At 41.4% G+C, this 13,830-nt stretch overlaps 2 protein-coding genes across 8 annotated transcripts in view; one reads left to right on the top strand and one right to left on the bottom strand.

Moving 5' to 3' along the window:
• The window catches only part of FGFR1OP2 (FGFR1 oncogene partner 2), a 30,513-nt gene extending 19,064 nt beyond the window's left edge, over window positions 1-11,449 (top strand). For 5 of the 7 annotated variants that reach the window (XM_025187037.3, XM_006127682.5, XM_006127683.5 and 2 more), the window contains exon 6: window positions 1,315-3,310. In XM_025187037.3, coding sequence (XP_025042822.1) covers window positions 1,315-1,452 — 138 coding nt within the window. In that variant the 3' untranslated portion in view covers window positions 1,453-3,310. Of the gene's footprint in view, window positions 1-1,314; window positions 3,311-11,015 lie in introns of those variants that run through there. The other 2 variants (XM_014575769.4, XM_014575771.4) reach the window with 1 other exon arrangement.
• TM7SF3 (transmembrane 7 superfamily member 3) overlaps window positions 9,347-13,830 on the bottom strand; it is a 32,788-nt gene continuing 28,304 nt past the window's right edge. Inside the window, exons 11-12 of the mRNA XM_006127681.5 lie at window positions 13,201-13,363; window positions 9,347-11,856 (exon numbers count right to left, since the gene is read on the bottom strand). Coding sequence (XP_006127743.2) covers window positions 11,594-11,856; window positions 13,201-13,363 — 426 coding nt within the window. The 3' untranslated portion in view covers window positions 9,347-11,593. The remainder of the gene's footprint in view (window positions 11,857-13,200; window positions 13,364-13,830) is intronic.

Below are 13,830 nucleotides of genomic sequence, written 5' to 3' on the forward strand. Positions count from 1 at the left end.
GCAATGATATTTTGCTGAAATAAAGATCACTATGAACTATTCTAACAACTGTTTTCAACATTTATCACCTCTAACCATGAAATATGCAAAGTAGTAATTTTGAAGGTGAACGCTTCATCTTTTCTATTTAGTGCCATTTTAGTCCTGCATGATGGAGGAAGCTTTCCATTTTGGTTTTTAGTTTCAACTTCTGTGCTATGTAAACTTTCTGGTCCTGTTCTTCCAATCAAATTAGTGCCACCTGAACCAACTTTGGCTAGGTTTACACTATACCTTTTTTTCGGAAAAAGCTATACAAATTGCACTCTGCAATTTGCGTAGCTTTTTCCGATTGCTTTTCCAGAAGATGCTTTTCCGCCATTTGGTCCCCTCTACACGGGCCCAAATGGCAGGAAAGTCTCCTCTTTTGGAGGAGCCCTTATTCCTCGTAGAACGAGGTATACAGGGCTCCCCGAAAGAGCATGTTTGCTCTTCCACAAAAAAAAGTAGAAAAGCAAACGCATTCCCTGGACTTGGCGGAGTTTTTCTGGGGTATTCCAGAAAAAACCCACAGTCTAGACATACCCTTCGTCTCATGACAAAACTATCAAAAGTTTACTCTGATACTGAATTAGCGTGATCTAATTAATTTTTATGCTGCTGTTTGCATTATACTGTTTAGACAGTAAGGCTAGTCTGTTTGCTGTTACCAACTTTTGCGTGTGACTTTTTTTTTCTTTTCTTTTTTTGGTCCTGCAACAGGATGTCTTATGTAAAGTTCCACCTCCTAGAGAAATTACTGAAGAGTTTAAAGTTTCATTTTTAAACTACTAAGGTTTTAGTCCTCATAGTTGTAGACAAAAGCTTAAAGATGTGATAGGAGTGTATCCTGAAGCTTCAGAATGCAAATAACCTTCAAACCCATCTGCATGTGTATCTTAAACTTCTTTTTTTTAAATGTTGGCATATTTCTGAATGTTTAGGGCAGGCAGAGCTGCTTTCTGATTATGGCCTGGCAAAATGCTTTGCTGCAGAGGAATGTTTTCCCATTAACGTGAGGGGGAAGAAAAAGTCTTTTTAAACCTAAGTTTAAACTTAAGCTATCTTCTTCCTTTGAACACTTTTCTTTATGCTGAAAATCTGTTCAGCACAACAAAAAAATAGAACTCCTAAATACTCCCCCTCTCTCTAATCACAGGTTAATGTAAGACTGCTTTCTTCCTCTCCCATCCCAAACACTTTTCTTCCAAGACAGATCTAATTTTCTTTCTTCGTCCTGATTTCCACCTGGAATGGTCTTTAAGTATCTTTCTCTCTCTTTTGGCATGTTTATAGCAAGAAAACAAAGGCTTGAGGGAAATTCTTCAGATCACCAGAGAATCATTCCTGAATCTCAAGAAAGATGATATATCTGAGAGTACATCTCTGTCAGCACTAGTAACAAGCAGTGATCTGAGCCTGAGGAAGAGCTGAAGATTCTGTGAAGTCAACCAACTCTTGCACATTTAACAGTTCAAAATATCAGGGTTCGCTTGTCAAGCATTGGTTAATGAATAGGGCACCAGAAAGCCCATGTATTTTAAATTGGACTTCAGTTTAATGCTTTAGACAGTGTACAATATAGTTAATTGCCATAGACCTAACTCTTGTAGTAAACTGCTTCTCAATGCAGTTGTGGAATAGGACATGAATTTGTTGTTAATCTGGTCAAAACAAATTATAAGCTAAACAGTCACATACAGAGAATCTATATAAACTACTGATCATGAAAAGGACACGTGTAAACAACATGGTTGAAGTCAGCGTAAACAGACCTCATGAAGAATCCTGTTCAAAATATATTCACGTACATTTGGTAGAGCAATTAGGAAATAGCTAATTTTAAGATGACAAATCTTGTTATTCCTAATACTGTTGTCAGCAGTAAAGGTACTTTCTCTAGGCAGTCATAGTATCTTCTGCTCATGTGTGTGTGCAATACTAAATACTTCTATTAAAGTTCATCACAGATACTGACAATTTAAAAACAGATTCAGTAACATTAAAAGTTATAGGAGTTGCTGCAGGTGTGAAGTGAAAAGCTGAGGAGATAATTTTAACCCTTACCTTTTGTCTTGTAAATTCGACAAATTGCTTCCCTGAATAGGAATGGGAAAACCCTCAGTTGATGTGTTGCTCCTTTTGCATATCTTTTGTCTGGCATGTGGGAAAAAAAATTCAAATATGTATAGTAAAAGCTTTCAGCAAAACATTACACTCACGAGCACTAGCCAAATCTGAATACTTTTGCAGCTCAAACTTTTCACATAGGATTCAAAGAACCTTTGTTGTTAGACTGCTACTCAAGCGTCATTTGATAATTCATAAATGTAAACCATATTCATAGCTTTTCAATTTAAAAAAAAACCCTCATTAGAGCCCTTGCAAGCTAAAACCAAGGGTGGTATAAATGTCTAAGACTGAATTATCAGCCTATGGAAAAACTTGGTTTATAAAGTTGATTGAACCATTGGTACAGTAATGCTATTCCCACTAATTTACAACAACACTTCCCCTCCTTGGAAGCTTTTACAGTTAAGATTTTTCATATGTGATAATCTGTATGAGCTTGCTTGATGAATATTGTAAATATGCAGGTTAATCGTTTGTAATGACAGAACTGCTCACAAGTGGTAAAAGGCACTGTAATGAGGAGGGCAAAACTCTACCAAGTTCTCAAAACTCAAATTTTGCTTTACAATTAAGGTCATAAAATTACTGAAAAGATTATTAGTTCTGTTTTGAGTGATTACAAGATCAGCATCTTATCATGTTTTGTTTAGGAACTTAAGAAAACCTGCATGTCCTAGAACACCTCTTTGCTGTGTCAGCATTAGAAAGATTTCATTTCCATAAGAGCTATAAGAAAATAGCAATTTCCCTTTTGCTGTTACTGACTAGTGTCCAAAGACAACTTAAAATTTATCTTGAATGCATCTTTTTAAAAATATAATTTCCTGTCTTGTATAATAGAAAGCAGTTAGTCTGTGGCAATTCCTTAAGGTTGCTCTATTACAAAACAATGCTTGATTAGTGCTTATCTTTGTAAATACTAAATGTGATTTTAATTTATCTATTCCTAGTCTTCACCTACCTGTACGGATGTTTCTCCCCATCTATCCCCAAACAAAGTCAATTTTAGGGTTTTAAAGACATTTCACATTGTGTGGAGTGACTACTTTCCATAACATACCCGCTATTTTTGTAAAGCAGATGCCTGATGTCAGTTGATGGCTGGGAATGTGTACTGTACAGTACATTTATTTTATGAATAAAGATGATTGAAAATGTAGATGGTTTTATGATTCAAGTAACAATAGCAAAATATACCATTCAAGAAGTATAGTGTGCTTAGTATTTTATGTATAGAAAAGATGCTTAATTAGTGGTGGTATGTCTTTCACTGAACTTCCTTCAAATTTTAAGGGGCATATTTTTTATGGAGTGACAAGGAATTACAATTTTTAAGTCAAATGCACTTAGTCTCTGTAGAATCTCATCAGTTTGGACAAGTAATTGCCTCGTCATCTTTTAAAACAAATATTACAGCAGTTTGCTAATACAGAACACTTTACAAAAGGGTTTTTTTTAATCTATTTTTTCCCTTCAGAGTTTAAAAAAATATACATCGGCATTCAGGCTGCTGCTTTTATGAAGATTAACTCTCACACATAATAAAGTTGGGTAATTACTCTTAAACTGAGTACACTTCAAGAATTAAATGTAAACTATCTTTATACCAAATGGGATATAGTCCAAGTTGCTGGGTTAAAGATAGGTGATGTGTCCAGTAGTTTGTTAGTGTGTTGCAAGATTTAAAAAAAAAAAAAAAAAAAAAAAAAGCCTGGCATATAAAGTGTCAAGTCAAACCTGCAATTAAACTTAGCTTATTATTGAAATTTATAGCTGCAATGTTCTTAGTACACGTTTATGTAGCTTTTAGTACGCAGGAAAGTTGGATCCCAAGCTGTTTTGTTCTGAAAGATAGAGAACTCATTCATCAACTACTATTTAAATGCAGGACATTTTTACAAACTCATGGGCTGTGTCTACACTGCACCCCTTTTCCGGAAAAGGGATGCAGATTAGACCAGTCGGAATTTCAAATCCGCGGGTGATTTAAATATCCCCCGCGGCATTTGCATTTACATGGCTGCCGCTTTTTTCCGGCTTGGGGATAAGCCGGAGAAAAGCGCCAGTCTAAATGCGATTCTCTGGAAAATAAGCCCTTTTCCGGAGGATTTCTTATTCCTACTTGAAAGTAGGGCTTATTTTCCGGAGAATCACGTCTAGACTGGTGCTTTTCTCTGGCTTATCCCCAAGCCGGAAAACAGTGGCAGCCATGTAAATGCAAATGCCGCGGGGGATATTTAAATCTCCTGCGGATTTGCAATTCCGACTGGTCTAATCTGCATCCCTTTTCCGGAAAAGGGGTGCAGTGTAGACACCAAAGATAGGATGTGGGAATAGTTAACTGAAATGAGAGGAGAAAACAAGTTAGTTAAAATACTAATGAATTAATTGGAATTTGACCAGGATGTGAGAGTGAATATCTTGGTTTTTTTCAAAATTAAAAAACAAACAAACCATGAGATGTTTGTTTACAGCTATTAATCTAAAAGATAACTAATTCCTATAGGGAGCAGTAATGTTGGAAAGAAACAGCTGCAGCTGTAAGAGGACCTGGTGAAGTGAATCACAGAAATAACAATAGGGTTCAACTAGTGAGTATTTTGCTCTCCTTGCCCTATTAAGATGTATAGTACTGCATTCAGATTGGGGTACAGTATTTTAAATTGACAGGCAACTCAAGAACTGGGAAAGTTGAATCAATATAAAAGGCTGGGTGGAAATGAGTGTTTCTAGATAGGTCATGGACAGTTTAAAGACTAGGTCCCAGTAGGAAGTAGTAGGCTTCATTTGCCCTCCTGTAGCTGAAGGTTGAATGTGAAGAGATACTGCAGAAACCAAGAGTAGAATGGCCTTTAAGGTGCGTAAGCACCATTACAGTACTGCATCTATTCAAGGCTAGAGAAGAATTCAGTTATTTATCCTTTGTAACAAGTAGTGTGGCTTCTTTGCATCTTCTTTTGTCAGTGGTCAGTCCTTTTTATCAATGATAGTTATGTTGGTGCTGGGGCTGAATGGATTAACTCACTACTGTCAACAGCAAGACTTACTGCAACGCTTAGCTACTAATTGAGGCTTTCTAACTATGTGACTACTGCAGCTATGAATGACACTAACCCAGGTCATGAGGTCACATAATTAAAGGTCACTACCTAAATCCCTTTCTTTGTCAATGGTCAAGTCTGTCCAGCACTTAGACGCGTGGTCTCCAACCTTTCTAAGCATGAGATCACTTTTTTAAATTTAAGTGCAATCCATGAGCTACCTAAAACCCAAATACCCTTGCCCCATCTCTACGCCCCTGCTCACTCCCCCATTCTCCTTCCCTTTCATCAGGCAGGGGCAGAAGGTTGGGATGTAGGCTCTGGACTTGAGCTAATGGATTTGGCATGTGAGATGGGCTCTGAGCTGAGCCTGGTACAGGATGGGGTTCAGGGTGAAGGCTCTATAAGGAAGTTTGGGTTCAGGGCTGGGGCAGGGCGTGCAGGAGGGGATCTAGGGCTGGGGCAGGAGTTCACAGCTGGCTCCAGCTGGACACTGCTTATTTCAGGTAGCCCCTGGGTGGTGGTGCAGTGGGGCTAAGGCAGGCTCACCCCTGCTCTGGCATTGCACCACTCTCAAAAGCAATGAGCAAACTCCATCTCAAGTCCTGTTGTGTCCACCCTCTGTTCTGTAAGCACATCAGTGCCCCCTGCTCTGCACAGCAAGCAGGAGGCCTCGGGAGCAGGCACAAAGGGGAAGAGATGCACTTCAGTGGGGGGGAGGGCAGCTGAAGTGCTGGCACTTGATAGCCTCTTGGCCAAACCAGCCAGGATCACCTGTCACAGGCTCCAAGATCTACCAGTAGATCCCAATCTACTGGTTGGTGATTATGGTGTTAAACTAATCCCCCACACACTGGGGCTCTACATCCTATACTGGGCAAGGGGAGTTAGTCAGGCTGGGTTCCCAGAACTGAGATCACAGGCCAGCAGCTTTTCCACCTCTTCTCCCTCTCCCCAGTTCCTGCCTGCCACAAGTCAGCTGTACAGGAGGTGAAGGTAGGGCATGCCCAGGGATGGGGTGAGTGGAGGCAGGGGATGAGTACCCATCAGCACATTAGAAAGGCAGCAGCTGGCTGAGCTTGTCTACGAATGTACCAGTTGACAGGCAGGGCCTCAATTTGACAAGATTAGCATTGTTCAAGCTTTGACTGATGGCCACAGGCTCTCAGTATTACAGCTGTGGAACATAATCAGAAGACTAAAATCTGGCAGGTAACTTGAGCTCACCTTTTTATGTTATTAGTGCAATGGCCTCTAACCCTTTATAAGCACACAATCACTTTTTGAATTAAGTGCCAGCTCAGATCCTCTTCAAACCCAGACTCCCTTGCCCTGCCCCTCCCCCACACCTTCTCTGAGGCCCTACCTTTATCACTGCATCCCCCATCCTCACTTCACCTTCACAGGTTGGAGTAGGGAGGCTCTGGGCTGAGGGGGTTGGGAGTGCAGGAGAGGCTCTGGGCTGACTCTGGAGTACAGGAAGGGATTCAGGGTGAAGAGTTGGAGTGTAAGAAGGGGGTTCAGGGCTTAGGGTGCAGGCTGTGACTGGATACTGCCGCTGTGCCCAAGCAGTGGCATGGTGGGGCTAAGACAAGTTCACCACCATCCCAGCCCTGTACCACTCCCAAAAGCAGCCAGTATGGCCCTTGTAGCATGCAACTGCTCCTGTCTGCAGGCACTGTCTCCACACCTCCCATTGGCCAGAATTCCCTGTTCCCAACCAATGAGAGCTGTGGAGGTGGTGCTTGGTGGTAAGGTCAGCATGTGCAGATCCCCTGCCCTTCCAGGTCTAGGAGCTACAGATATTCACCAGCTGTTTCCAGCAGCAGCACAGGGTTAGAATGGGGAGGGAAGAGGGAGGGTCTGCTTTGGCTGTACTGCACTGCCAGACTGTTAGCAGCTAATCTCCCAATTTATCTGCAGGAGTCTCCAGGAGTTCAACCTTAATTCCAGCAGACTCCTGGCATATATTATGAACACACACAGAAAAGATGAGAGAATTGTTTTCTGCACCACTATAAAGGTAATACAGGACGATGTAGCACTTTATAACACTACGTAGTCCTGTATTTTGTTTCAGCTACACCAGACTAACACGGCTACATTCCTATAAAGGTAATGTGCAGCTTCAGTAGAAAACAAAGAACACACTTTGAAAGGAGTAAAAGTAGTAACAGCAGCACTAGCATGTGTTGTGGTACACATGAAAAAGTGTGTGTTCGACAGATTTGCATTGCTCTTTGAAGTATGCTGAGCACAAAGAAATAGGAGCAGCTTGCCAGCCAGCTCACACCATCCCAAACCTGGTCATGTCCCCCTTTCTGTGGAGATGGGTTACAGGGGTGGGGAATGGGAGACAGCCTGATATAAGCAGCCCTCTGGTATCTTACTCCCCTCTCTGCACAGTAAGCAGTGGGCAACACCAAGGCAGAGGGGGCAGCTCAAGTGCTGGCACTTGATAACCTCCCCCAACAAACCAGCCAGGATCACCTGTAAGAGACTCTTAAGATCTACTGGCAGAGCCCGCTCCACTGGTTGGTGTCCCCGGTTTTAGTGGGACAAGATAACCATGCCCCTTACTGAGTTGGTTTTAAAACTCAGGGCTACATCTACATTGCAGGCTTCTTGCCCAAGAACTATTTTGCGGAAAAGTTCTTGCGCAAAAGGTCTTATGCAAGAGCAGTTCCACACTGCCATTTGCTTTTGTGCAAGAGCATCCATGGCAGTGTGGACACTCTTGCACAAGAAACCCATGTTGCCCGTCCATACTGCCCTCTTGCACAAGAGGGCTCATTCCTCATGGGGAGAGGAATAACTCTTGCGCAAGAAGCCCTCTGTTCTGACGCTTTACTGTAAATTTACTTGCACAAAAATGCGCGTGCAGTGTAGACACCCTGCAAGTTTTTGCACAAGAACAACTGTTCTTGTGCAAAAAGCCTGCAGTGTAGGCATAGCCTAGCTGTTTAAGAACTTTAGGGTTCTGTTGAACTAAATGTGGAGTTGGTCAGTACAGTAGCCTGAAGTCTGAAATTTCATCTCATGCTGTAGCCACATTGTATTTGCTATATTGTAGATTTTTACATTGACAATGCCTAAATGCACTAGAGGTAGGAATGTGAAACTGAAGGCACTGACAGCTGCAAGGGAGGTGAGGAGGGAGAAGAGTGGAGATAGATTTTTTTTTTTTAAAAACAGTGCATGAAATAATTCTGAAACCTGTCATTTACCCATTTAACAAATAGGCTAGTTTACGTCTGAAATTTTGTTTCAGGTTGAATGTACACGCTTGCTATTGCATTCTGCTCATGCTTTCAGCATTAGCTCAGCAGCTCTAAAAGCAGAAAAGATTCTTCTGTAAACAGATTCTAGAACAATTCCTGTCTCAGGCTCCTGAATACAACCATCCCCATCAGTCACTAAAATTCCTGCTGGCTGACACAGCTTTTAGAGTGCTTTTACAAACTGATATGCATTACAGTGACCATCTCACATTAATTGACAAACAGCACACTCCCCGGAAAATTTGACCCTTGCTGTTTGGCTTATATGATCAATTTTCTCTCACCCAAAATTAGTCTGTTTGATTAAGGGAGGCACAACACCGGCATGCCACAGAAAGAGTCAGACACAGAAGCAACCTTTGTTTGAGGGAGGAAATAGTTCTAAAGTCCCTGATGCGAAAAGTTCTGTCATAGCCAAGTGAATGTGGAGTTTGTAATTTACTACATAAGTGTTACTGCTTCAGTGTTTCATTACGTTGACAGTGTCAGGACACATGGGAAAGCCTCAGAAAAAGTCTGGTTTGAAAATCAAAAGGCACAGCTGTTGCCTGCTGAGATCAGAGTTTCATTCCCATTCCTGCCAGTGTTTTCCTGCATTACCTTAGGCAAAATGCTCTGGCTCAGCTTCCTCAATGTATAAAATATGGTTTGTAGTTTCCTTTCTCCTTTGAACACAGACACACCCAGATGGCAACTCAAGATGTTACTATACAAAAAGATAAAATGAAACCTTCATACTCATCTTATGAAAGTCTTCACAAGAGACCTACATAACAGACAGAAGGTGTTTCCACACATTGGTTGAAAGTGGTTTTGACTATGCATGTACCAAAAATGATGAAACCCTCTACAAAAGCAGACTTCAGTTCCATATACTCTTTTAAAAAAACTTTATTATAAAAGATAGAAAATGAGTTAAATTTGTTCCTCTTTCACAACGTTAATCATGGCAATTATAAAAACAAAATAAACATGTGTAAGTAGTTTCATATCTAAGTTAAGTGTTTGCTACTTTGACCAGCAGATGTGGCAAAGTTACTCAGTATCATCAGTGCTATAAAAGGTAGTCAGAGAGCATCAATCCAGTAGCTGATGAGAAACAGGTTTCCCTTGAAACACATGAAAGCTGGCATGTTCACCACCCTATCTTCAATTGGTGTATGTCAATATAGTTCTATTGATTTCATTTGAGCTATGCTGTAATCTGGCACTTGCTTTCTAGCTCCCAAATGAATGATTGATTTAAGATGAAACAGCCTTTGAAGAGACTGTAAACTATACCACATCCTTCCTAATTTTCACTCCATAATGAACATTTTTAAATTAGCTTAATATTAAAATGATCTGAAGTACCAAGATTTCAAAGCAATGCTTCTTGAAGAGGTCATGTTCCACTCTTGCCACCAGACATTTTGCAGCTTTCAAAAGCAATTTTTAAAAACTTGATTCTTTTTTCTACTTTGTAATTCAAGGTGATGTCCCATGTTTATAGAATTTCAGGTTTTAGCCATCAAGTTGCACTGCTAAGTTTAGTATTTTACTATGTTAGTTGCTGTTCTTATACAAAGTCGAAGAGCATTACAACAAAGCAAGAGAGGTCAATACTATTTGCTGCCTAGGAGTCAGAGGAATACAAGTGGGGGTGATGAGGGAGGAGGAAGGTAAAACTGCCTGCATAAGCTAGATCCAGGCTTGGAAGGTATGGCCTTTATAACTGTCACTGTAGAATGTGACAGACCATCACATTCAGATGCAAGGGGAAGATTGTGTTTAGAGGCCAGCGAGGAGGAGCTGGAGGAAAGTTTGACTTGGTGGTATTATTGAGTGATCCATTCTAAGCCACTCTTGTTCACTTCTCCAGCAGTGATTAAAAGAAGAAAGACACTAGGTGGTCTTATAACTCCTTTCACACCGTGTGCTAACTGGAGTGTAGAAGAAGTGTAGGTATTGTCAACCCCAAAGGCTTCAGATATGTACTTTACCTGCAGAATGGGTTTTCTATGTTCAACTCAAAAGGGGAGTGGGGAAGAAAGCACTGATTAAGAGGCAGAGTTAGTGTTCTGAGCAAGCTCAAAAAATCTGCATTTAAATAGAGAAGTGCTAACTTTGAGGTTATCCTTCTATGAAGAGCCAATATCAATCATCAGGAATGAAAGCTATTTACAAAGTACCATAGCTGAAACAAAAAGAGGTCATTAGGGCAATTAAAGCAAGGGAGGGGACTATCAGCAAGCCATCATCTGTCAAACTTACAACTCCAGCTTTGCCTCACTGCTTCTTGGAGGACTGGGGCCATTCTCCAAGCGGAGACCACACAAACAGCTTGGTACCAAAATTACCTCATCCCACCTCACAGATAGCTTAAAATGGAGGGTGAAAAAGAGCCTTCTTATTCTACCTCTGAGGCAGAGTCCAGTTTCTGAACCCCCACAAAGAAATATAAATATTAATCCAGTGCAATTAAAACACAAGGTACTTAGTACAGTTTGTCACGGTTCAGTAATATACCCATTAGAAACTGTTCCTGTGTTCATATTTGCAGGTTTTGTACCAGTATTGAAGATTTAACAGTTGTGAAGACACTGCAGTGAAGATACTTCAATATCTTGTGTGTCTTTAGTATTTCTTCCCTTGTACAATTACTATAGGATGCTCATGTCTGGTGCGAATCAAGGTGGTCTCTTCAAAGTCCATTACAAGATTCAAGGAAAGTGTGTGAACATTGCACATATTTAAAATCACAAGTTACCATCTCAGACTTGTTTTTAGGCCTTCACATAACCAAGCATTTGCAACAAACCCAACAAGACTCACAAGGAGAAACACCTTAGTTATTGCACTCAAATATACTCCACCCTTAGTGCAAGGTCTCTGCAGGAACAAGAAGTTTGCATGGTACAGCAGGATAAGTGGGCCATTGAGAAAGCGTAAGACAACATTTAGTGTATTGGCTTAATAAAGGGTTGTCTTCCATAACCAATGCACACCTTACTTTTGTTAAGCAGGGTTAGGTAACAAGGACACCAAGTCAGCACTGCTAGATAGACCCTGGACATTGCCATCTCAGTTTAGATGCTTAGAGCCCTTTTCAGTAGCTTTTAACATGCACCATTTGGTCAGTTAGAGAAGTAATGGAGTTCTTTCCCCAGCTGGCTGCTCTTTTCGGAAGAACTCCTTGATCTGCGATAGTTTGTTATGGATCCTTTCTCTTAGAGGAGGGATGTGGTGGCTAGGATCCAGGATGTTAGTAATCCTACGCTCCCTTTCTCGCTTCCAGATACGATAAGGGTGCGGTGGGAAGGGTATCTCACGTCTCTCTCGGCGAAGCTGCACTGTTATTCCACAGACTGCCAGCATCCCCCATACTGCCAAGATGATTAAATCTACAAGGAAATAGGAAGCCATTCATTGAACTAGAATCAGAATGAAGGGATATATTTTTTTTCTCTCTCTCCCCCTCTCCCTCCCTCTCCCCCCAAAGCAACATTGCTGGAAATATCAGGCTCAGATTAAGATGCTGATTTGCATACTAACATGCTTGGAGCAAGCTGTCAGAGGAATGAAAAAATACAAGTCTTGGTGTGTACTACAAACACAGTGGCTGTGTCTAGATTGCATCCCTTTTCCGTAAAAGGGATGCAAATTAGCACATCGCAATTGCAAATGAAGCGGGGATTTAAATCCCCCCCGCTTCATTTGCATAAACATGGCTGCCGCTTTTTCCCGGCTCGGAGCTTTGCCGGAAAAAAGCGCCAGTCTAGACGCGGATCTTTCGGAAAATAAAGCTTTTTCTGAAAGACCCCTTATTTTAAGAGGAATAAGGGGTCTTTCAGAAAAGGCTTTATTTTCCGAAAGATACGCATCTAGACTGGCGCTTTTTTCCGGCAAAGCTCTGAGCCGAAAAAAAAGTGGCAGCCATTGTTTATGCAAATGAAGCTGGGGATATTTAAATCCCCGCTTCATTTGCAATTGCGATGTGTCTAATTTGCATCCCTTTTACGGAAAAGGGATGCAGTCTAGACGCAGCCAGTATGTTTGTAGAGAGGAAGAGTAATCTTCTAGTTAAAACAGGGGATTGAGTCAAACTTAAAAGTCCAACTTTGCCTCGCTACTTCTTGTAGGACTCTGGGCAACTCACTTACACTCTGTTTCTACATCTATAAATGGGCGGGGGGGGAGGAGGAAAACAACGTGTCTCCGGCGTGCTGGGATGATTACAGTTTTTAAGAAGTGTGTTGAGGCCTCTGAAGATTAGCATTTGCGGAGAGGGTTTCCCAGAACAGTTCTTAATCATTACACGGATACCGTAACATTAGCACAATCCAGGATTCACATTTGGTAAAAACTAACTTCTCTTGCAATCAGATTGGAAGTTGGGATCTTACAGAAACCCAGAGCCTTTAATTGCATCTATAAACCATGTTCTTCGGCCTATCCTTGCCAAGTAACCTGGAGCTGCTCTAAAGTTGCAAAACCCACCTCCTCACCCAGCAATTTAAGTTCACAGAAAAGCCTCAAAAAATCCCACAAGAGCAAAGGAGAGAGAGAGAGAACAGTGTCCTCTGACAGCATGGCAAAGCATAGGCCTGCCCACAAGGCAAAGGCCATGGAAGTACCAGAATGGAAGGCTACTGCTCCAGAAGTAGCTTCTCAGTAAGAGTTTTAGAATCATTTTGATCCAAAAGGATACTTAGTGGCTTGGGAAGAGACAGAACCCAGATACTCACCATTTGTTTGGAAGGGCACATTAGTGTAAGCTTGCCTGAAGTCGTCATTCAGAATCCTCCTGAGTACGTCCAATGTGATGTAAGCAAGGCTTGTGTACAGGTAACAAGCAATAGCCAAGACCACCGAGTAAGAGCCAACTATGCCACAGGCCAATATGTTCAGCTAACAAAGACAGAAAGGTCAGATTTTTCAGTGGCCACCAAAGAAGCATCCATACAGACAGCATAGGGAGAGGTCTTATTTACCTTGTCTTCCCTCCTGCATTTCTCATCTTTGCTTGTCTCAAACGCTTGTGGCAGCTTGTACACACACCCGCATTTGTTATTAAGTTGACTGGATCAGCTATAAAGCCATGGCATCTTGAGCTTTAAAAAACCACCCAGGATCCGAGGTGTGCAGTCTAATGGCAGGCCTATGCTAGCCATCATGTCACTGCTACTGTCTGAGCTCACTGAATCAAAGCTAATTTTGAGGTGATGCTGTGGTGCTGCACTGCAGTGACACCTCTGACTGCAACGAGGGTAGCATATTCTTAGTCTCCTCAAGATAGTTTTGTGTGTGCCTATAATGTATGTAGCACAACAGGGTCCCAACACAAACACAATGTGCCATAAATAATGTGTTTAACA

This window comes from Pelodiscus sinensis, chromosome 1 (assembly GCF_052426305.1).
Source record: "Pelodiscus sinensis isolate ZL-2025 chromosome 1, ASM5242630v1, whole genome shotgun sequence".
Lineage (NCBI taxonomy): Eukaryota > Metazoa > Chordata > Testudines > Trionychidae > Pelodiscus > Pelodiscus sinensis.